At 41.3% G+C, this 24,932-nt stretch overlaps 1 protein-coding gene across 5 annotated transcripts in view; it reads left to right on the forward strand.

Moving 5' to 3' along the window:
* ARHGAP44 (Rho GTPase activating protein 44) overlaps positions 1-24,932 on the forward strand; it is a 102,385-nt gene that overhangs the window by 24,625 nt on the left and 52,828 nt on the right. For 4 of the 5 annotated variants that reach the window (XM_023188086.2, XM_023188089.2, XM_023188087.2 and 1 more), the window contains exons 5-9: positions 373-449; positions 10,003-10,120; positions 21,293-21,361; positions 23,843-23,924; positions 24,319-24,446. In XM_023188086.2, coding sequence (XP_023043854.1) covers positions 373-449; positions 10,003-10,120; positions 21,293-21,361; positions 23,843-23,924; positions 24,319-24,446 — 474 coding nt within the window. The remainder of the gene's footprint in view (positions 1-372; positions 450-10,002; positions 10,121-21,292; positions 21,362-23,842; positions 23,925-24,318; positions 24,447-24,932) is intronic. The other variant, XM_023188090.2, reaches the window with a different exon arrangement.

The raw sequence follows: 24,932 nt of genomic DNA on the forward strand, positions 1-24,932 counted from the left end.
TTTTTTTTTTTTTTTTTTTTTTGAGACGGAGTCTTGTTCTGTTACCCGGGCTGGAGTACAGTGGCGTGATCTCGGCTCACTGCAACCTCTGCCTCCCGGGTTCAAGCGATTCTCCTGCCTCAGCTCCCAGGTAACTGGGATTACAGGTGCCTGCCACCACGCCCAGTTAATTTTTGTGTTTTTAGTAGAGATGGAGTTTCACCATGTTGGCCAGGCTGGTCTCAAACTCCTGACCTCAGGTGATCCGTCTGCCTTGGCCTTCCAAAGTGCTGGGATTACAGGTGTGAGCCACTGTGACTGGCCAGGAATGGTTCTTAAATAATTTATCTTGAGCTTCAGTTTGATTGTGTCTTTTATGTCCTGTAACCACAGGTGGAAATCCCAAATATTCAAAAGCAGAGGAAACACTTAGCCAAGTTGGTGCTGGACATGGATTCCTCACGAACCAGGTAGAATCTCTTTACTTTCTTTTTTACTTCTTTGAAGGGACAGTGGTCATATTTTGGGAGGGTGGGTTTTAAGTAGGCGAGTGTGTTTTCATTTACCAAGTTTTTCTTGACACCTAATGTGTGTCAGGCCCTGGAGGTAATCATAGTGAACTCGAGACACTGGGTCCCTGTTCTCATGAAGGCTGCAGTGGAGTTTTGGAGGTAGACACCAGGCAAGTGAAGAAACAAGACAGTTCTAGAAAGCTACAAGTCATTTAAAAAATGTAACACAGGGAGGCTGGGCGCAGTGGCTCATGCCTGTAATCTCAGCACTTTGGGAGGCCAAGGCAGGTGGATCACAAGGTCAGGAGATCGAGACCATCCTGGCTAACACAGTGAAACCCCGTCTCTATTAAAAAACAAAAAAATTAGCCGGGCTTGATGGCGGTCACCTTTAGTCCCCACTACTTGGGAGGCTGAGGCAGGAGAATGGCGGGAACCCGGGAGGCGGAGCTTGCAGTGAGCCGAGATTGCACCACTGCACTCCAGCCCAGGCAACAGAGCAAGACTTCGTCTCAAAAAGAAAACAAAACAAAAAATGTAACACAGGGTAGTTTTCGAAGGAGATGATGGTGAAAGGGAGCAACAGCATTAAGGGGAAAAGAGAAAAAGCTTTTTTGAGGTCAGTCACTTTGGTCTTACACTTAGATGATGAAAACTTGGCAGCCGTGCAGAGATCTGGTGCAAACCATCTATGCAGAGGGCACAGCAAATGCAAAGGCCTGTTCAAGGCACAGAAGGAAGGTTGGTGTGGCTGGGGTAGAAGGAGCAAAGGGGAGAGAGGTAGGAGATGAGAGCCAGGAGGTAGGATGAATGCTATGTCCTGTCCGTAACAGGGAATTTCGCATTCTGGGGATTCACCTTTTCCTGAAGCTGATGGTGTGGGTATCTCCTTTCTGTAGCCTGTCTCTTAACTTGAGTCCTGTCAGAGAGCAGTCAAGTACCTATAGTGCTGTTCTTCCACACCCGTCTTCCACAGTCCACCAGAAAATTCCTGTAGTAGCAGGCGGGTACCAAAGGCCCTGAGACGGCATTGCCTGTGGCTGTCAGAGCAGGAATTGTGCACATATGTCCTTTTATTTTATACAGTGGGATATGTGTATATAAGCTGAAAAAGGCAGGTGCATGAGTATTAATATGGAAAGAACTATTTGGTTCTACCTTAGGTTTTTCGTAGGCCAACTTTATTTTTTAATTTATTATTTATTTATTTACTTAGTTATTTTTGAGACAAAGATATGCTCTTGTCGCCCAGGCTGGAGTGCAATGGCATGATCTCTGCTCTCTGCAACCTCTGCCTCCTGGGTTCAAGTGATTCTCCTGCCTCAGCCTCCCGAGTAGCTGGGATCACAGGCACCTACCACCATGCTCAGCTAATTTTTGTATTTTTAGTGTAGACAGGATTTCGCCATGTTGGCCAGGCTGGTCACGAACTCCTGACCTCAAGTGATCTGCCCACCTCAGCCTCCCAAAGTGCTGGGGATTTTTTATTATTTTTAAAAATTTTGAGACAGGGTCTCACTCTGTGACTCAGGCTGGAATGCAGGGACGTGATCATAGCTCACTGCAGTCTTGAACTCGTGGACTCAAGCACTCTTTCTGCCTGAGGTCTCCCAAGTAGCTGGGACTACAGGCATATACCACTACACCTAGCTAATTTTTTGTAGAGACAGGGTCTCACTGTGTTGCCCAGGCTAGTTTCAGACCCCAGTGTAGGCCAATTTTAATCATCTTCACATCTTGTTTTCATTTTCTTGAAATAAAGAAACAATATATTTGGGCAGACCAACGTAGCATACAGAGTTCAGAAAGTCAGATTTCAAGGTTCAGATCAACTATTTTCTAGATATGTGACCTTGGTCAAGTCACTTAATCTCCCAGAATATCAGTTTCTTCACCTGGACACAAGGAGTAACATTCGTGGGTGGCTGTTTTGCATATTACTATCACTTCCCAAGTGCTTTATAAAAAGAAGCTGAGGGCTGGGCACGGTGGCTCATGCCTGTAATCCCAGCACTTTGGGAGGCCAAGGCGGGTGGATCACAAGGTCAGGAGATCAAGGCCAACCTGGCTGACTCAGTGAAACCCTGTCTCTACTAAAAATACACAAAATTAGCTGGGTGTGGTGGCAGGCACCTGTAGTCCCAGCTACTCGGGAGGCGGAGGCAGGAAAATGGCCTGGGAGGTGGAGCTTGCAGTGAGCTGAGATCGCGCCACTGCACTCCAGCCTGGGCGACAGAGCAAGACTCCGTCTCAAACAAACAAACAAACAAACAAACAAACGAAGCTGATACCTGTAAGTAATTGGTGCATTGGAATTCTGCATCAGGAAGAATAAAAGGTACAGAGCAGTCCCCTAAGACCAGACATAAAACAGGTTAAATCAGCGAAGAAACAAGGGTTTCTTTGGTTAACTTAGTGTTCCCTAAACCCTCAGTCCACCTGAATGATTTTTGCCATCTGTGTCGATACATCTTTTAGGAGAGTTGATTACTTTTTCAAAATAAATCTATTTCAAAAAGAAATCCTTTAGTGCTTCCATAAATTGGAAAGCAGTATCCTTTGCTACAAATATCAGGTAAGCATAAAAGTGAACAGATGAAAGCAAAGCCAATGTTATTAAATTGTAGAGCCTGTTGACTATGGAAGAATGTCATCCTGAAGCTCATCTCCCTTTGTTCAGAAAGAAGAAGGGGAGGCGTTGAGTGGTTTTAAAATTATTCTGATGCAAATGTGAGACTATCTCTTTAGTGTGCTTAGAGGAATAGAGAGCAGAATGAGTGGGAAGTATTCGAGTTGCTATTACTTCTATGACCTTGTGCCACGTAAAATTGCATCCCATAATATGAATGTTCAAGTCCCCTATTTTGGGAGTCATGTAAGATGGTTGAAGAAATGCAGATTGTCCCATTGTTTTCATGAGGTGGACACCATGCTCCTGGGCAGAGTGACATCCTTCTGTGGAACCTGGGGCTCAGCTCTGAAGTCTTTTCTTTGCTTCTACAAAGAAAACCCGCGTTTCCACCGCAGAGCCTCTTGTTAGTGGGCTGAATGCTAGTATCAAAGCAGGTCATTACCGTACATATTTTTGTTTTGTCATCTTATGAGAAGGAGAGTTACTCCTGGTCACACTGATGGTCCATTTTGTCTAGTGTTATATTTTCACTGGTGACACCAACTAGTGTGTAGGTTCTGCAAACGTACACGCCGCTTGGTGTCATTAGGGACTTCTCTCCTGTGATTTAGCAAATGTTTTTATATCTTAAGCTTATCTCCTATATACTGAAATCTGGTAAGGAAATTCTACCTCCCCTATGCAAATTTCTGTTCTTATAAACTTCAACTTGGATCCTTTATGACCTTTGTTGTTTTAGACTAAAAAAGTCTTTTTTGCATTGTTTTCATATAAACTTGATCCATCTCCTTTATCACATCGGTGATGTTTCATAGCCCACTTTGTGTAGTTGTGAGTTTAGGGGTAGGGAATTGCTCTGGGGGATTGTTTGTTTTTTTGAGACGGAGTTTTGCTCTTGTCGCCCAGGCTAGAGTGCAGTGGCGTGATCACGGCTCACTGCAACCTCTGCCTCCCAGGTTCAAGCGATTCTCCTGCCTCAGCCCCCCAAGTAGCTGGGAGTACAGGCGTGTGCCACCATGCCCAGCTAATTTTTGTATTTTTAGTAGAAATGGGGTTTTGCCATGTTGGCCAGACTGGTCTCAAAGGTGATCCGTCCGCCTCAGCCTCCTAAAGTGCTAGGATTACAGGCGTGAACCACCACACCCGGCCGCTTTCAGGGGTTGTTGACAGTACAGTCCCCTTGAAAACTCACTTGATTTCCCCTTCAGGTCTCTGCTTTGGTAACTGTGGCAGGAGATCTACCTCAGGGCCTCAAGTTAGAGATTCCCCATCAGTATAAGTTATAGGCTACAGGATGAAAAGGAAATTTTTAGCAAAGTTATGCTCTTTGTTTCCACTTTACTCTCAGACTGGCTCACGCCTGTAATCCTAGCACTTTGGGAGGCCGAGGCGGGCGGATCACGAGGTCAGGAGATTGAGACCATCCTGGCTAACACGGTGAAACCCCGTCTCTACTAAAACAATTACAAAAAACTAGCCGGGCATGGTGGTGGCTGCCTGTAGTCCCAGCTACTCAGGAGGCTGAGGCAGGAGAATAGCGTGAACCCGGAAGGCAGAGCTTGCAGTGAGCCAAGATTGTGCCACTGCACCCCAGCCTGGGTGACAGAGCAAGACTCAAAAAAAAAAAAAAAAAAAAAAAAAAAAAAGAAGCCAATCCAACACAACTTTCTGCCATTTTCCCTAACTCCTCACTCTTAGCCAATATGAGGGCTGCATCCCAAGATATATAGCAATGAGAGCAAGATCAAATGCTGTGCTATTGAACAGCTCCTCTTCTGGAACAGCTGGGTTCTTAATGCTCCCCGCCCGCCACTCCCCGCATTTCTTCATAAAGCCAGTGGCACAGGCTAGCTTCTCATCCTTGCAACATCCTACTTCCGATTACCAAAGATTTCTTTCATATTGTTCTGTCCTTCGCGAAGTACGGTCTGCAGAACTACAACAGTGAATTCCACATACAGCCTTTCAAGACAGGAAGTAACTTTGTATATATTATCAGCACATCTTGAACAATAGTCCCATGGCTGGATCTTTAATTTCTGCCACAATTCTGGTGGATACTGTGAAATCCCACTCATTTCTCCAGTGTTTAATTAGATCCCAATAAGATGTGTCTATTTATCACTATTGAAGTAAATTTGGCTTGTCTCCTTCAAAAGCCAATGATACAGACCTCAGTATTCTCAGAGAAACTAATGCTTACAGGAAGTTTTAAGCTGAATTAAAGGTTGTGAATTGAATTAAATGATACACAAATTTCTTTTTTTCTTTTTTTTTTTTTTTGATAGCTTTGGTTTAGCAGTGCTTAAAGAAGGAGTCTAATTTTTCTCCAAAGTCAGCCTGACATTTTTCTGGTCATGTAGCTCAAGGTTAACCCTCCTGAGCCCAGGACACATACACTTTCCATTTCTGCCGAACCAGCTGCCTCTGGGCCCTGTGGACTGAATGGTATCTCCCCAAAGTTTGTATGTTGAAGCCCTAACACCCAATGTGACTGTATCTGGAGATAGGTTCTTTAGGAGAACCTTATCAAGGTTAAATGAGGTCATAAGAGTGGGCCCCTGTTTCACTAGGATTGGTGGCCTCATAGGGAGAAAGGGTGATCTCTCTCTGCACACACTCAGAGGAAAGCTGTGTGAGGACAGAAACAGCAGCCATCTGCAAGTCACAGATAGAGGTCTCCAGCCTCTGTCTTGATCTTGGATGTCCAGCCTCCAGAATTGTGAGAAAATAAGCCTCTGTTGTTTAAGCCACCCAGTCTGTGGTACTTTGTTATGGAAGCCCTACCTTCTTTGGAAGCGAGTAAACTAGTGTAAGACAGGAGGGTTTTGGGGTGGAAACTGCAGCCTATGGAATTAAGAAGTGGAATTCTGGAGGCGGGGCATTGTGAAGTCTCTTTAGAACTGGGAGCGGAGTCTCGATGGCCATCAAAACTCATTCCTCATCTCTCCCCCCTCCCCATACTGGTGACTTTTTCTCACATCCGATTTCTTCAAGGTCAGTGGATGTCACATGGGCTCATGTCTCCCCGCTGTGAGCCCTCTTCCTTTTGCCCCAATTCTGAAAGTGCTGAAGAGAGGCTCCATTTGTCTGGACTTTGCTCATATGCCCACTTCCATGACTCGTCAGTTGGGTCAATGTGAGGAAGGATGGCACAGGCTTGACTTGGATCAGAGGCCCTCACCTGGGCCACTCACTGCCTGGGTCATGCAGAACCTGGCAGTCCCCTTTTCGACCACACATTAGTGCAGGAGTGGAAGCAGGAACTTAAAAAGTAGGGGATGCCCATGGCAGAGGAAGGGGCAAGACTAGACAGAAGGAGCAGTGAATGCTCCACTGAAGACACTCTCCTGTCTGCCTTTTAAAATTCTTCTTCTGGACATTCTGTTGTCCTCAACCGACCTGCATTTGCCTTCTTTAGATATTCCTGGTACCTGAAATTTTAAACCCTTCGTCCTCACCCTTCTCTCTCATCTCTCCCAAGCCTTCATTAAAGCTTGTGTCCCATCTTCATCTCCCCCAGATCAAATAGTCACAGTCCTCTTTCCCCAGAGAAGGATGGTGGCACATCAGCTACTTTGGCGAGAAGAAATGATCCTTGTGCTCTTCAACTTTCAAAGCTCAAAGTTTCCTTGGACGATGTCTAGTGTCCCTGTTTCTCCTCTGACAGAGCAGTCCAGCTCTTGAGTTTATGTGTAGAACAGAGGTCTGAAAACACTACCAAACTTTGAAATTCATAGTTCATGTTACTTTTCCTAAAATGACTATCTGTACAAACTTTTCCCAACATGACTCTCTGTACAAAATTCATGTCACTTTTCCCAACATGAGTATCGGTACAAAACTCTTCTGTTCACACGACAAGAGTTTACCTCGGTATTTTATTTGCTATTTGTGTTCCACAAAGAGAACGTATTTTGGACATCTTGTCACTGTTTTAAAATATCAAAATAGACTGGGCACGGTGGCTCACGCCTGTAAACCCACCACTTTGGGAGGTGAATGAGGGTGGATGGACCTAAGGTCAGGAGTTCAAGACCAACCTGACCAGCATGGTGAAACCCCGTCTCTACTAAAAATACAAAAATTAGCTGGGCATGGTGGCGTGTGCCTGTAATCCTGGCTACTCGGGAGGCTGAGGCAGGTGTATCGCTTGAACCCAGGAGGTGGAGATTGCAGTGAGCCAAGATCGCACGCCACTGCACTCCAACCTGGGTGACAGAGCGAGACTTGGTATGAAAAAACAATTACATATATATATATCTCTCTCTCACATGTTGTTAATTGTAAATAAAATTTCTTATAAAAAGGGCAAAGGTGTATGTTTTTAAAGTATCAAGATATTGACTACAGGATAAAATTTAGAGGAAAAAATAAATGAGAATAAAAAGAAAAGAAAGAACTTGGGAAAATGTCTTCATTTTAATATACATATATTTAGTATGATTCTGTTTTTTAAAAAATTTATCATTTGGACTTGGGAAGGGGAACATCACACACCGGGGCCTATCATGGGGAGGGGGGAGGGGGGAGGGATTGCATTGGGAGTTATACATGATATAAATGATGAATTGATGGGTGCTGACGAGTTGATGGGTGCAGCACACCAACATGGCACAAGTATACATATGTAACAAACCTGCATGTTATGCACATGTACCCTAGAACTTAAAGTATAATTAAAAAAAAAAAAAAACCAAAAAAAAAAAAAATTTAATCCTGAGTTACAAAGCCATAGAAATCTACTTAGTGTTTGTAGTTACTTTATATATATTTTTAACACTTACATATTGGTTAGTTATTTTTTCTTCAGGTAGCGTGAGTCAGATGGTGGTTATAACTTAATTCCATAATCTACCATTGTATTATAGTTATTGTCTGAGATATAAATTACAACCATGTCATCTCATATTTTATTTTCCAAAACTCCACAACACTTTAATACTTTATTTGAAATGATTCAACTGTGAAAGTGTTAATCGAATATATCACTTGTATAGGATAAACCTTTATAAGAAAAAATTAACCAGGATTTCTTATTTATCTTGATCTGTTATTTTTTTTTCAATTTAGATGTTGAAACATCTTTCGGTAGACTATTTCCTTTCTGGTTTGCCCTGAATTCTTATCTTGGAATCAGGAATCTTTCGGAGAACATGTGTTCATCTCTGGAGCGTCAAGCCAGCTTGATGTCTCAAAACCTTTTTAAAGTAATTTTCCCATGATTGCATTCTTTAAGTGACACAGAATCCTCATTTTTGCTCCTTTTTCCTGACAGCAAAGAGACTTTTAGTTTCCCTTTCTTATATTATAGAGCCTTGCATTCTTCTGTTTTTCCTGCAGATAGCAAAAGAGAAAAAAATAGTGGAGTAGAGAAAATACTAAATGATTCGATTCTCGACTCTTGACATGCGAATGACGTTCCACTTTCTGCCCCCGCATCAGAGGCTGCAGACTGATGGTCTGAAATCCAGATAGATTCTGTCTTGTTTGGTCTGTAGGCTATTGGCCTGCATGGTTTTTAAAAGAAATTATTTGTTGCCACACTTCACTGGGAGAGTTCACATGACAATTTGCTCCTTCTCTAGTCAGTTGAAACATCTGGCAACCCACGGCCCAGCTTCCTGCCCACCTCTGCTCCATCAGCTGGAGCTCGAGAACAGCTACCCACTCTTAGACAAGGCAGGATCCCTCCTACCAAGTTCCCAGCTCCCCCTGCTCCCTCCTGACTTCCCAAGACTGAAGCCAGCCTTGGCTGCTGTTTCTCCTCCTCGTACAGGATTGTTTTTCTTAGAGCTGAGAAATAGTTTTATATTTCCTGTCTCTATTACAAGTAGGAAATAGAGGATCGTGCGGACTAGTTTTTAAGATAATGGCCCATTTGATTTATTTTATCTTTTTAACTTGCTGGCCTCCTTAACCCACTGAGTTTACAGACTCAGGAGAGGAACCCACTGCTGAGACCTAATTCAGCTACTACTATCTAGCATAATTGGAACCATCTTTTAGGGCCTATTTTTGGTAATTCCCTACCGATACCACAGCAGCCAGAAATATTTGTATTTCCCCCTAAAGTTTTATGAGTAGCTTCGTCAGAGGGCCCAATTTTTAAGAAAACACTCATGAGGAATCTAAATGTTGCCATAAAAATTGTTTTGGGCTTACCAGTGGAGATTTTTGCTATCAGATTTGTTTTTAATCTTACCGGCATGTCTTCTCACTTAGCATACGTCCCTGGCTTCAGCCACAAAGGAGATTTCCAAACTCAAATTCCCACAGGATAGGCAGGGGACTTTTAAACCAATGATAGAGACCGTGCTTAAAGGGCAGTGATCGTTATTTTGAAATATATAATATACAGTATATGACTATAATCACCCTGATTCAACTTCAGATGTCTCACCACAGAAAATCATGAGTGAAGTGATGGATATGTTAACTAGCTTGATTTAATCATTCCATACTGTGTGTGTGCGTACATGTGTACATATATCCCAACACATCACATTGTACCCATCAATGTATATGATTATGATTTATCCATTAAAAATCACATTAAGTTTTTTAAAAAGACAGCGGTAGTGATTGTCATTTGGCTTTAGTGTTTGGAAGACAATAGAGAAAATGGTGACAAACCGGGGGATGCTTGTCCTACCTGAAGGGGCCGCAGGTTCTCAGCTTCAGTCAGCAGTTGACGCCTGGAAATGTGGGCCTGCTGTCTCCTTGCCTAGTCCTTGGTACCTTTTCATGACCTCCCTTTTCAAGTGAGGGTATGTAGTTCCCTGGGTGATATTTGTAACCAGGCGTTTTCTCAGTGCTCCCGTGGGATCCCCAGGGCTCTACCTGTCTCACATCTCTTTTTCTCCTATTTTCCATCAGGTGGCAGCAGACTTCCAAGTCTTCAGGTTTGTCCAGCAGCTTACAGCCTGCGGGTGCCAAGGCTGATGCCCTCAGGGAAGAAATGGAAGAGGCTGCCAACAGAGTGGAGATTTGCAGGGTACCTGCCCTCTTTGCTCCTCTCTACTGGGACAGGCTGGGGAGCCCTCAGGGATTTCCTTTTTGTTCGCTGGAGTTCTCTTAAAACTCTGCCAGTGAGCCTCTAGTGGAACTGAATGTCCCCAAGCCCACCCGGCTAGCATCTCCAAGGAGTCCAGGATGAACCCAAGGAGTTGGGGCTTTGATGGTGACCTAGACAGGGAGGCAGCATTCATTTATCACTGGTGGTCCTGCATGCTAAGCAAAGAGAAAGGACCTGTATTTCTGTGTGAAGCTTTTGTAAATCATCTGAGTCCCAAAGAATAAATTATGGGTAACGAAGGACAGTTGAGAATTTGACCATAGATGAGCCTTGACTCACTGTTGATATTTTATTTCCTTTTTGGCTGCCTTTTGATATTTCCTGAGTCACTTTGTCCATCCTATGCCTCCTGGAAGACGTTCATCTATGAAGTCGAAATGCTAGTCATGAAGAGAGTCATAGCAAAGAAAACTTCCCACTTGTTAAGAGAGAGGACATCGTTCTGAAAACTGCGACTCTGTACTCGTGTAATGATGTCCTTTGTTATACTCATTCAGATGTTTCCCATCTCCTTTACTTGCAGATATTTTATAGGACTTAATTAGCAATAGACTGTTCATGATGCTCTGCGTATGTGTACATCTCTTTACCTGCCTATATGTCAGCTTGGGTTTCTAAGGAAACCAAAACTCTATTTAGACCCAAGGAACATAAAACATCACATTTCTGTAACTATTCTGGGAACCTGTCTTAATCACATCCAGTTTTGAAGGAGAATCACCAGTTTGCCTGTGGACATCTCTGTTCTTCATGGCTCTGTCTAGTCTTAGCTTGTCCTTTGGCTTTTTCTCGTACAGCCACCCTGTGCAAGTGGCTTTGACCTTACATTCAGGTGACATTCAGAATCAGAGAGAATTTCTCTCTAGAATTAGAAACATGGAAAGATTTTTCAAGAATTCACCATCTCCCAGCCAACAGTACTGTGGAACCAAGCAAAGTAAGACTAGTATTTCACATGCAAGATTTTTTGTGAGTGCAGCTGATTTGTTATTTGAACTCCTGCATAAATGCCAAATATCTGGCATGTGTGGTATTCCTGGAGCATAATTCTTCTCTCCTTCCCATTTCATTTTTACTGTGTATTCTTTTTTTATTCTTTTCTCTCTTTTTTTTTTGGAGGCAGCGTTTCATTCTTGTTGCCCGTGCTGGAGGGCATTGGCACAGTCTTGGCTCACTGCAACTTCTGCCTCCTGGGTTCAAGCAATTCTCCTGCCTTAGCCTCCCAAGTAGCTGGGATTACAGGTGTGCACCAGCCTGCTTGGCCAATTTTTGTTGTATTTTTAGTAGAGACAGGGTTTTATCATATTGGCCAGGCTGGTCATGAACTCCTGATCTCAGGTGATCCACCCGCCTTGGCCTCACAAAGTGCTGGGATTATAGGCGTGAGCCATTGTGCCTGGCCTACCGTGTATTCTTGATCTACCATGGATCTATGCTCCTCTGTTAAGAATTCTTTTTTCTTTTAATTTCTTTTTCAATAGACAAGAGAGGATGGTGGTAAGCAGGGATGCTGGATGTGAATATCCAAATAGATCAGAATAAAAGTTCAGTAGCTTTATCCATTCCTGTCTTGCTTCTTATATTTGCTATTGTGCCAAAAATATATTCATTTCCTCTTCAAAGATTAGTAGTACACGTTCAGCATAATCAGTTAAAAAAATCCAAAAATATATAAATATATATTTATATATATCCAAAATATATATAAATCCAAAATATATATAAATCCAAAAATATATAAATATATATTTATAAATATATTATATATAAATATATAAAATATATAAAATATATAAACATATAAATATAAAATATATAAATATATAATTATATAAAATATAATTTTATATATATAAATTATAATATATAATTATATATAAGATATATATAAGATTATATATTATATATTATATATAATATATATAATTATATATAATATATATAAGATATATATAATTATAAATATATAAATATATAAATAAAAATATATAAAAATATATATATAAAGAAAATATTCTCCCCCCTCCTGTCCAGCAAACTTTCTGTTTCCAAACAGGGTAGAAACCTCACTGCCAATATTTGTTAAGACTTCGTTATGACCGTGCATTTTGTTAGGTGCCAAGCAGCCATAACAGTTATAAGGATAAGGAGGCCAGTGCTAGATAACCCCTGTTATATCATACTCCAAACTTTTCTTCATAATCATACGCAGTCATAGATAGCATTTTTCTACTTATTTATATGTTTGTTTTTGTTTTGTGTTTGTTTTGTTTTGAGACAGAGTCTTATTCTGTTACCCAGGATGGAGTACAGTGGCACGATCTTGGCTCACTCCGCCTCCTGGGTTCAAGCAATTCCCATGCCTTACCCTCCTGAGTAGCTGGGACTACAGACGCACGCCACCACTCCTGGCTCATTTTTGTATTTTTAGGTGAGACAGCGTTTCGCCATGTTGGCCAGGCTGGTCACAAACTCCCTGACCTCAGGTGATCTGCCCACCTCAGCCTCCCAAAGGGCTAGGATTACAGGCATGAGCCACCACGCCCAGCCTATATGTTTGTTTTTAATAAAACGGTCATATTGTTTATATTAATCTGCCATTTACTTTTCTCAGTTAACACCACATCCTGAACATCTCTCTAGGCTAGTAGCTGTAGTTCTAACTTAGTCTTTTTTATAAATTGCGTGATATTCCACAGTAGGGACACACACACACACACACACACACACATGATTTATTTAGCTATTTTCCTATTGATGGATGTTCAAACTGGTGTGTTTTTGTTTTATTTTTTGGTATTCCCAAAAAATGATACAATAAATATATACTTATATGTATATCCTTATACCCTGGTAATTTTTTTTCTATAGCGTAGATTCCAAGAAGTGACATTTTTGGGTCAGAGTCTATGCATACATTTTTAAATTTTCATAGCTATTGACAGTTTACTTCTCTGAAAAGGAAATTGCATTCTACATTTCCACCAGCAGTATATAAAACTGCACATTTTCCTTCATCTTCTAATGTATGTTGCTCCTATTTCCAGTTTTTGCCAATTTGGTGAGGGAAGAAAAACGACCTCTTCACTATTGTGTTCTTAATTTCCCTGAATATAAATGGCGATGAGTATCTTGTATTTACTGGACATCCTTCATGTCCAGTAAAAAAAGAATTTATACACATTCTTAATTTGTTGAATTGCCTATTCGCATTGGCAGTTGGCCCAGTATTTCTATTGTTTTTCTAAAATATCAATTTATATAAATTCTCTATATATCAGCAGTTTTAAACTTTTTTCTGCCTGCTGTGCTGCAGATACCTTTTCCAGTCTGCCATTTGTCTTTTGACTTTATGTTGACATCTGCCATTAAAAATTTAATAATATATTTCCTTTGCATGGGAAAAGATCCTGGGTAGCCCTTTAGGCATCTTCTATGCAAAAGTTAAGTGATTTTTCTTCTTTAATTTTATGTTAATGTTTTAAATTCATTTTATACACCTGTTTTATATACTTTAATACATCTGAAATTTATTTTTGTATATGATGTGAGGTTGGGCTTTCTTTTTTTTTTTTTTTCAGATGGATAGTCATTTATGCCAGCATCATTTGTTAAATAAGCCACCTCCCCCGATGTGAAATTTCACTATCTAATTACTCACATTTATTTCTGGACTCTATGTTTCATTAATCTGTTTGCCTGCTCCTGAGACAATAGTATGTAGTTTCTATTCTAAGGATTTCATAGCACATACAATCTTCAGTAAGGTAGCCCCCACTCCTTTTTTTGTAGTTATCTTGGCTAGTCTGTTACATCCATTTTAATATATGAACTTTGAAATGATCATATCTAGTTCATGAAACCCTACTTTGTGCTCAAGGGAGTCTCATTTGTGTGCTGAGCTGATCTCCTTGAGAGTGCTCAGTGCTGGTTTTGTTAAAGTTCTCTTCTGATGATTCTTTTATTTTTACTTTGTTGACTGCCAACTGTTTTAAATATCTACCTTGGTCTTCCTACCTCCCCTTGCTGGGGTTCCTTGAATGGAATCTCTTCATGGTTTTGTATTTCCTCAGCAGGCAAGTGTTTAGGATCTCCTATATTGTGGCAAATCAGCCAAGTGCAAGTTTGTAGGCTGAAAGTTAATGAAGTAATAATCTGATTCCTCTTTTTTGAGGACCAAGCAGAGCTCCCCAGATCTTTGAGACCCAGAGATATTTAGCCCACCAGGAAAGCCAAGTCAAGGTGGATTCCATAAGACAAAACCCACTGAGACCTCAGGCAGGCTTGCAGGTGCAGCACTGCCTGCCTGTATTCTTTCAGAAGCCCATCCAAACCCTGCCTTGCTCCCTATTTCAAGACAAGCCCAACTCTTCACAAGTGGTACCTGCTGTCTCTTTTCTTCCCAAGGCTTTCTATAAAAGACCCCTGAATCAATATATCCAAGGAAGTATAAGTAGTTGGTAATTTTTCAATAAGAGGAGACAAAGTGAAGAAGGACCTGTGAGCAATGATGTAATAATAGAGGACAGTGACTATAAACCTAATCCACTTGGCGACAGCAGTATCAGTTTTGTTTTGCTTCGTACAGGAGACTGCCTGCAGTCTTAGGATTTTCACTGTAAGGTGACACTTTCCATCATCACCTTTCCTGCTTTTATCTCCCCATATTTCCTCACATAAATTCTTATCCTTGCTTCACCCATGTCTCTGTTTTTCCCATTTAGCTTGTCGTCTCTCTTTTTTAGTTTGTATCTCTTCTTTTCCATTTCATTCTTCTTCGATGTATAATCTTTCCTTTTTGAAAATCAAACTTGAGTCTGGGAAAGACAGCAACAGAAAGACAGATGTCTAGCTCATTTTTTCCTCCCTGTAATCTGAAGAGCACATATATTGTTAGACTAAAAGACAACCTTGAGTCTGAACCTACAACTCCTTATTACAAAATTAGTGCCATGTAAGTAAGTAAATGAGATCCTGGAAGAACCCATGACTACTCTCTAATTTGGAAGGCTGTGGAATGGTTGAGAAGCATTTACATTACTTAGAATCCCTTCTGCCAAAAGCGTCTAGCCCAGCAGACCTATGAGCAAGCATGGCCACACCCAGTGAGAAGCCAATTGGTGGCAGAGCTTCCACTGGTGTGGATTTTCCTGAAACACGGCTGAGACCTTCCTTGGCGTGTCAGGCAGTAGTACCACAAGGAGTCTGGGCACAGCCAGATCATTTACCTTACATGGAAGACAGAAGACATCATGTACAAAGATGTTCCCTGGTCTGTTAGCTTCAATAAATTCAAATAATTTTTATTATGATTTCTGAAGTTGACTGCAGGCATCCTCTATAGCAGCAGCCCCACAGGATCTGAGTCACTGAATTTATATCAGACAGAACTTAGGTCCGAGAAGATTCTATCAGAGTGGGCGGGAGGGGCAGGAAAGAGATGCTTACCATTTTAAGGTCAAAAAATAATTCTGAATAGATTATTTTTCTGTGTTGACGATAATAATAAAGTACTCAAAAATAGAACACTTTTAAAAAGTATTCACATATGATAACAATAAATTTCAGACAGCATGTCTTGGTGCCTCAAATACGACTAAAAAGCATATGGGCTAGGCGCGGTGGCTCACACCTGTAATCCCAGCACTTTGGGAAGCTGAGGCAGGTGGATCACCTGAGGTTAGGAGTTTGAGACCAGCCTGAGCAACATGGTGAAACCCCATCTCTACTAAAAATACAAAAATTAGCTGGGTGTGGTGGCTCATACCTATAATCCCAGCTACTTGGGAGGCCAAAGAAGGAGAATCACTTGAACCTGGGAGGTGGAGGTTGCAGTGAGCTGAGATTGCAACATTGCACTCCAGCCGGGGCAACAGAGTGAGACTCCATCTCAAAAAAAAAAAAAAAAAAAAAAAAAAAAAAGAAGAAGAAATCAAGGGAATATGGATTTTAGGCACCAATAGATAAAGGTGAGATAAAATTGTCAAGTAAAGTGGAAAGGGAATTGAATGAGATTAGGAAATATATTTTTAAGTAGAAAAATAATGCAGGTATGGAATCGATTTTAGTCAACAACAGAATTGACACTGCAGAAAGGTAAGCCAATGATGTAGAGAAAAATTTGAGAATTTGTTCTAGAATGTTAAGGTGAGAGCCAAAAAGAATGAAAGAAAAGATGGCAGATGCTGAAGATAATGGAAAACCAATGTACAGATAATAGGAGATCCTGAAAAACAAGCAAAACAAATCAGAAGAGCATAGAAAAATAAAAAAATAAAAAAAGCATCAAAAATCTCTGTCTCAAATCTGTGATTCTGAAAAACAGAGATTTTGCACTTTTTTTAACCTTTGAAATGATTTTTTAAACCTTCTTGAATCAGTAAACTTTATTTTTTAGAGCACTTCTAATTTTGCAGCCAAATTAAGCGGAATAGAAAGAGGCTTCCCATGTGTTTCATTGCCCCATAAACACACACAGCCTCCCCCAATGTCAACATCACACACACAGTAGTAGAGTCTGTTACAGTTGATACACCTATATTGGCGCATCATTGTCTTCCATAGTTGATAGTCTGCTCAGGGGTTCACTCCTAGTGTTGTATATTCTGGGGGCTTTGACAAATGTATGCGACTGTATCCACCACTGTAGTATCCTAGAGAGTAATTTCATTGTCCCCACATCCTCTGTGCTCCTCCTATTTATTCCTCCCTGCTGACCCTTGACAACCACTGGTCTTTTTATTGTTTACATGGTTTTGTCTTTTCCAGAAAGTCATATAGCTGGAATCCTACAGTATGTAGCCTTTTCAGACTGGCATCTTTCACGTAGTAATATGCATTTCAGTTTCCTTCAAGTCTTTTCATGGCTTAACAACTCATATTTCTTTTTAGCCCTGAATAATATTTCATTGTCTGGATATACCACAGTTTATCCAGTTTATCCATTCGCCTACTGAAGGACATTTTTGTGGCTGCCAAGTTTGGGCAATTATGAACAAAATGCTGTAAACGTCCACATGCAAGCTTTTGTGTGACATACGTTTTCCATTCATTTGGGCAAGTGCCAAAGAGCATAATTGCTGGATCATATGGTGAGAGTATGTTTAGTTTTGTAAGAAACTGTCCTACTGTCTTCCAAAGTGACTATACTCTGCATTCCCACCAGCAATATATAAGAGGTTCTGTTGCTCCACATCTGTGCCTGCATTTAGTGTTGTCAGTGTTTTGGATTTTGGCCATTTCAATTAAGGTTCTGATCCTTGTTCAGTCTCTTTGTTTTTTGCCTTTTACTGTATTTGTAATTTTTTGTTGAAAGGCGGACGTGATGTATTATAAAATAAACAGTGGTACATAGTTCTTTGGAGATGTGGCAAGGTGAGAGAGAAGGGGAAGCGTTCGTAGTGCTGTGATAGATCTCTTTCTTTTGGTGAGCCTGTGCCTTAGGGCGGTGAATTTCACCAGTGCCTCTCATTTTGTTGTTGTTGTTGTTTTAATTATTATTATTCCTTTCTTAGGTGGGATAGAATGGTTAAGAGTGGGTTGGAGTTGAGTATTTCCCTTCCTCCTAGTAGGTTAGGCAATTTCAAAAGCCCAATAGGCTTTGGTAAAATAATTTCTCTGTAGGGCAGACCTTATTAACAATGGAGTACTCTAGTATATTTCAAAATGACTACTTTTTTCCTCCCACTGCTGAAAGCAGGAGAGGATTTTTCTCTGAAATTCCCTGTGAGAACCTGGTCTTAGAGCTTCTGGAGGTAAAAGTGGGTCCCCCTGGAGGATTTAACTTTCAGACTTGTCCATGCTGGGCCTCCATCAATTAGTCAATTACAGTATTGGTTTTCCTGCCCCAATACTGATTTTGGCTGAAGTTTCTGCTGGTAGCTTTCTGTTTCAGTGAGTTGTAATTCTTGGGTTTGTCTGCCTGTGTCTCCAATTTTCAGGGCAGCAGTTTGCTCTATGAACTCACTTCTCTGCCAAATCTAAGAGTTGTTGAGTTTCAGTTTGTTCAGCTTTTTACCTGTTAGGACTGACTTCAAAGCCCCCTACGTGCTGGACCAGAAACTGGAAGTCAGCAATAAAAATCAAGGTGTGCTTTCCACCAAGAAAAAGTATTTAAAAGACCAGTATTTATAAATATCTTGGAGGTTTTTTTAAACAACAGAATATTTAAAATTCTACCATTGGCCAGGTGCGGTGACTCACGCCTGTAATCCCAGCACTTTGGAAGGCGGAGGTGGGCAGATCACCTGAGGTCAGGAGTTTGAGACTAGCCTCACTAACAGGGTGAAACCCTGTCTCTGCTAAAAATACAAAAATTAGCTGGGCGTGGTGACACATGCCTGTAGTCCCAGCACAGGAGGCTGAGGCAGGAGAATCGCTTGAACCTAGAAGGCGGAGGTTGCAAGTGAGCCAAAATTGCACCACTGCACCCCAGCCTGGGTGAAAGAAAAAAAAAAATCTACCATAAAATCATGAGCTATTCTACCACAAACTCATGAATTATAAAATATTGCTAACAAGATTTGACAAGAAGACAATCTTTGACAATATAATGACAAGAAGACATTATAAAATTGAGAGTTGTTTCTGGTTTGGAAGAGTTAATATTATAAACACTTTGAATTTCCCAGAATTAATTTGATTAGTACTGTAGTAAGTAGATGTAATTGTAGTAAGTTTTTCAAATAATGAAAAAAGATTTCAAAAGTTAATGTGGAAGAATTTAACTAGAGCTTTGAATTACTAGCTCTTAAAATACATTATACAGTCACATGATTAAAACTTAGGAACTATTTCAGAAATTTATAGATCAGTGAAAAAAAGACATTGCAGCATGAAGAAAATCCAAATACAATGTGGTTTCATCTGATAAATAAGACATTTTCATACCATAGAGCAGTCTGCTCAATTTATGAACAGTTCTGGGACATTTGGTTAGCTATAAATTAAAAAAAAAAAAAAGCTGCCTGGTGGGATTACAGGTTAATTTGGTTACTTTTTTATTTTTCTGAATGTGGATTAGTTGTAAAATTGGAAAATGTGATTTTTCAAAATGCATTAAATTCTGGTGATTAATGATGAAAGGTTTTTTTACCTTTATAAAGAAAATTTGCTAATGATTTAGACAAATGAGAATGTGATTTATAGTTTCCTTACTTGTTACTTGAAGTGTGGTTTTTTTTAGAATCTATATTGTTGGCTTAATAGCACAATAGTCCAATCATGCCTTTAAAAATCCTTTCTTCTTCCTGAGGGCACAAATAGATTTTTGTAGGGTCATCAGTTAGAGAAGGACAGATGCCAAATTGTTGAAGGTGTATTTGATGCAACGTTTAGTTCTTCAGGCCCTCCCTTCCTTTCCTCTGTCTACTGAGCCATTTGTATCACTTAACTCTGTTTTTCTCTGACTTGAAGTATCGTCCTCCAGCTGGCTGGCTGGTGATGGACATCTCCTGAGCAAAGCTGCTGCAGGGAAGACAGACAAGGTTGATTCCCAACTTGGCAGCCTACAAAGCATTTATTTAAGGGACCTCTGGTGAAATGGAGCCGAGGTGACCTTTGAGCCCATTTTATTATTCTTTGGGAAATTTACTATCCTTGAGCCTTAATTTTTTTTTCATCTGTTCATTCAGCAAATAGTTGTGGCGCCCCTACTATGCTAAACGCTTTGAGACAGTGGGTGACAAACAGATAAGATCCTTGATCTCTTGCTACCTACAGATCTGAAATTGGAAATTCAATACTTAACCTAAGAGAGTTAGAAGAGAATTCCTTGTAACATTGTGCCTGGCATCTAGAATGTTAATTTCCTTTACTCTTTCTTTATTCTGTGAAACTGGACCAAGCGTAGCATTGTCTAATCTGTACTTCAAGCTCTCTAGAGAACACATTTCCTCTTTTAACTCTGTGACTCTTCTGTTGCTTTGTGTACAAGAACTCTTGAATGATGTTCTCAGCAATTGCTTGCCTGTCACAGATACTGAAAAGGAAACAGATTGCTCCTGCACATCCCAGTGTTCTTAATGTGAATAGGCTTAATTAGCAGCTAGAGAGACTGAGGGTTATGGGGTTGGTGCAGATTGCTTGGAGTTTCATGGAACAGACTCTTCCTGAAGCATGTAGTTACCTGCTTTCATTGGTTCAGCATCTAGGTCAGCGCTCTTGTGCTGTTGCCATGTTTGCCCCACCCTGAACACATAGGCTTTTCTCTCCTCAACTAAGTGCCTCTTCTAAGGATCTCCATCCTAGAGCGGCTGCACAGGGAGGAACCTTGGAGATCGTATGACTTGAGCAAGCAAGTTCGGACAAGTGACGTGCTCAAAAATACGGTTAATGATAGAGTCTGCATTCCGCTCAAAATGTACTTCTATTAATGCTATGCTATGAGTGATTCCATAGAACTGAAAACTGTTCTCCTTGGAGGATAAAACATTCCAGATTTCAGTGCAGCATTGGGTTACCCAATCTCATGGACAACTGAATATAGTAAAGGATTGATAACACCATTAGATTTGTGTGCAGTATTGCATGAGTCCAGATGTTGCCATGTTTTGAGTCAGCAGTCCTTTCCCTGTGCACCTGTCTTATCCAAGCTTCCTCCAAGCTGGTGCATTTCCATCTCTTTCCCATATGCTTGTGATCAACCAGTCAGTATTGAGTCAGTATCGAGAATGAAGGGAAGCAGACCAGTGGAAGCATCAAAGAGAAGAAATGGCATTATCAAAAGAGCAGCAGCACAATGTGTACTTGGAGCTTGCTTCAGAATTGGGGGCACAAGCTATAAAGATGGATGGAACTAATTTGCACATCAGTCCTCTACACCAACTTTGACTTTCACTCTAGCTGTGGTCCAAATGTCAAAATCTCTGGGGAAATGACTGACCTAGGTGTTCTTTTCAAGCTTACACATTCTTCAGAGCTGTAGTTGACAAGTATGGAAATGCTCGTGGGAAACTTGTAACAGATCAAGCATTATTAAAATTGAGATTAAGCAGTGGTTAAGACTCTTTCCCCTATGATGTGTTGACGTATGCATTAGCCGCTCTCCATTGGTTTATGTTTTACCTTGGTTGTATATTTTACCTTGCACAGGACCAGCTCTCAGCCGACATGTACAGTTTTGTGGCCAAAGAAATTGACTATGCAAACTATTTTCAAACGGTAAGTGCCCAGAAAGGTGACATTGCTTAAAGGCTGTTCGTAGGAGAAGGGAATGTGGGCATGGAATTAAGAGTCCCTTAGTTGAACACGTCGTAGAAAAAGGTGGGAACTTCGACCATTTTACTAGTGAATAAATCCTGCCATGCTCCTGATACGGATTTCTCCAAAAAACTTAGAATAAAACTCAGTCCCATCCCTCCGGATTATTGCAACTCAGTCCAGTGATTCTCAACCAGGATTGATTTTGCTCCTTCCCCTGGTGGGCAGTTGGCAATATCTGGAGACATTTTTGATTGTCACAGTTGTGGAGGGAGGTGCTACTGGCATTTAGAGGGCAGAGGCCAGAGATGCTTGTAAATATCCTACACGCACAAGACAGCCCCCACACCAATGAATTATCCAGTCCAAAATGTCAGTAGGGCTGACGTTAAGAAACTGTGGTCTGTACTAACAAGGGGGCTTGAGATATGAAGGCAATTCCTTCACCCGGCACATTTTCTTTTTTAATCTAGATTTTTATGAAAGACAGTGACTGATAGGTAAATGATGATTGATGTGGCCTCTTCGCCTACCTCTCACCAATCAAAGTGATGTAGACAGTAAGAAACAGGATCTGAGTCATCTAAACTTGAATAAAGTGGTGCAGATAATTAAGACCCAGGTTGTTTACCAGGGTAAATGCAAAGCAAGTTAGAAAACTTTGAGAGAGAAAAAAGTTCAAATAAAAATGATCAGTTATGCTCACCTGCCTTTAAAGTTGGGAATAAAAGGCTAAGGCCTAAAAGCTCTTGATATATAATTGGGGAAGGAAAGGAATGATAAGGAGGGAAGGTAAAGAGAGGAAAAACAAGAAATTCTGCAAAGTTTAAAATGCTTTGATAAGTATGGTGGAACAACTGTGGGCTGTTAGCAATTTTCCAACATTTCATTAGTGGTTCAGAATGCAGAGAAGCCGCTTCTACTGGAAAAGGAGTTGATATGTATTACTTCCAACTTGGAAAGTTTATTTAATTTTTTTTATTGTTATTTTTTGAGATGGAGTCTGTTCTGTCCAGTCCCAGGCTGGAGTGCAGTGGTGCAATCTCAGCTCACCACAACTTCCACCTCCCGGATTCAGATGATTCTCCTGCCTCAGCCTGCCGAGTAGCTGGGACTACAGGTGCATGCCACCATGCCTGGCTAATTTTTGTATCTTTAGTAGAGATGGGGTTTCACTATGTTGGCCAGGCTGGTCTGGAACTCCTGACCTCATGATTTACCCGCCTCAGCCTCCCAAAGTGCTGGGATTATAGGCATGAGCCACCGTGCCTGGTGGAAAGTTTATTTTAAAGTAGTAGAATGTTTTCAGGTGTATTCTGTTGGTTGTATTCATGAAGCTAATATTTAATTTTAGAAACACTAAGACATTAGAGTTTTACATTAGTTTGACATTAGACGTTACAATTTAGACTTGGAATGTCATGACTTCATTGACATTCCAAGCTTTACTAGAGAGCCTAATTGTCATTTGGGTACCATTTATTTCAATATTCTGATTTTTTAAAAAATTCATATTAGTTTTACTTTAATTTTACTTGAGGATATTAGTGTCCACCCTCCACAACAAGCCCTCAGACAGATTAATTTCCTCTCTTTTCCTTATACATGCCCAGTTTTGGGGAAGGGGTAGGAGCATTCAGTAATCAAATGAAGTAATTAGTGTTCATGAGTTTCATCTGCTCTTATCAACAGGTTGGCCACTTTTAACTAATAGTATGGTCAAAATAGAATACTTGGAAGGAATTTGTTCTTTGGACTCCATCATTTTCACCAAAGCAATCTCACCTCCAGGGTATTTGAAGAGGATTGCACATCAAGCCACAAATTTTCTGATCAGTTATATGTTAAACTAACTTTGCAGAAACAAAAGATGTGTACAAATTAATGATATTTAACTCGTATATATCTCATAAATCAATTATTTTTCAGATTTATTTAAACAAATTTGTTTGTATTTTAAGAGATGGGGTCTTGCTCTGTTGCCCAAGCTGGTCTTGAATTCCTGGGCTCAAGTGATCCTCCAGCCTCAGCCTCCTGAGTAGCTGGGATTACAGGCATGAGCCATCACACCTGGCTCAGCAAATGTATTTCTAAATGTGTTTTCCATTTATATTTGCTATGGTTGCCTTTTGCACTGAGGATGGGGTGCCGCAGGAGGAAGGGTGGTGATGAAGGCAAGCTCTCGTAAGCCACGTTCCAGCTCTGTAGAGCTCCCCCTATTCCTTTCTGGTTCTCCTGCTTCCCAAATTTCCACTTGTAGTGACTTTGTTGTTACAGAGGCTAAAGAGGAAGCATGCTCAATATTTTAGGTAGTTTGGAGGAGGGAACGGGTGACTACCTCCTTCCCCATGCGGAAGCACCTTTCTGCAAAACGCTTTGCTTGCCATGGCAGCCTGTGCCTTGCCTCTCACTAAGGGTGATGCTTGCCTTGTGTCTTCTCAGCTAATAGAAGTGCAAGCTGAATACCACAGGAAGTCCTTGACACTATTGCAGGCTGTGTTGCCTCAGATCAAAGCACAACAGGGTAAGTGCAGGCCTTCCCTGGAGAAGGGAGGGCTGGAAAGCCTGCTTCCCGGATGAGATGAATTCCTTGTATGTCGTTGGCCCTTACACTCTGCCCAAAGGATCATCTATAGATGAGCCTTTAGGACTTACTTCCAAGCTGGTGCCTTGAGTCGAGGGTGTGTAGGAGTGACCATAGAACATTAACCCCAGTGGCCCTGGACGCAGTTGGCTGGCCATCCCCTGCCCCCTGGCCCCAGTCCTCCTGTTATCCCTAACACCACAGAATGGAGGCTCAGTTGGGCCTCCCTCTCTTTGGAAATCTCAGGAGAATCTGGACGACAAAGGAAAGCGAGATTCCAGCATGAGTGACCTTGGCGAACAGCTGACTGACTCTTTCTCACTCCTCCCCTCAGAGGCCTGGGTGGAGAAGCCTTCCTTCGGGAAGCCGCTGGAGGAGCACCTCACCATCAGCGGCCGGGAGATCGCCTTCCCCATCGAGGCGTGTGTGACCATGCTGCTTGAGTGTGGGATGCAGGAGGAGGTAGGGATGAGCATGGCCACACGCCGCCCCGGGCAGGTCTCCTCTTCCATGAGACAGAGCCTACAGGATCCTCCCTCCTGTACCATCTCCACTCCAGCCCCCACGAATCTTGATGGGTTAAGACAGTGGCTCAGCCCCGTCTTCTGCAGAACACAAATCGATCCTACCTCTTACCGTGAGCCTTCATTTGTCAAGAAGAGAGGATTGCGATGGCTGTGAGGAACAGGTGGCCATATTCTATCCATTCTTTCCTCTGGTTTAACATGTTTGGATAATTTGGGCATTCTGCTGCTGCTAATTTTTTTCTTTTTTTGAGACAGTCTCGCTCTGTCACAAGGCCGGAGTGCAGTGGTGTGATCTTGGTTCACTGTAACCTCTGCCTCCCAGGTTCAGGTGATTCTCCTGCCTCAGCCTCCCGAGTAGCTGGGACTACAAGTGTGTGCCACCACGCCCAGCTAATTTTTTTTTTTTTTTTTTTTTTTTTTT

The sequence above is a fragment of the Piliocolobus tephrosceles genome, chromosome 16, assembly GCF_002776525.5.
Source record: "Piliocolobus tephrosceles isolate RC106 chromosome 16, ASM277652v3, whole genome shotgun sequence".
Lineage (NCBI taxonomy): Eukaryota > Metazoa > Chordata > Mammalia > Primates > Cercopithecidae > Piliocolobus > Piliocolobus tephrosceles.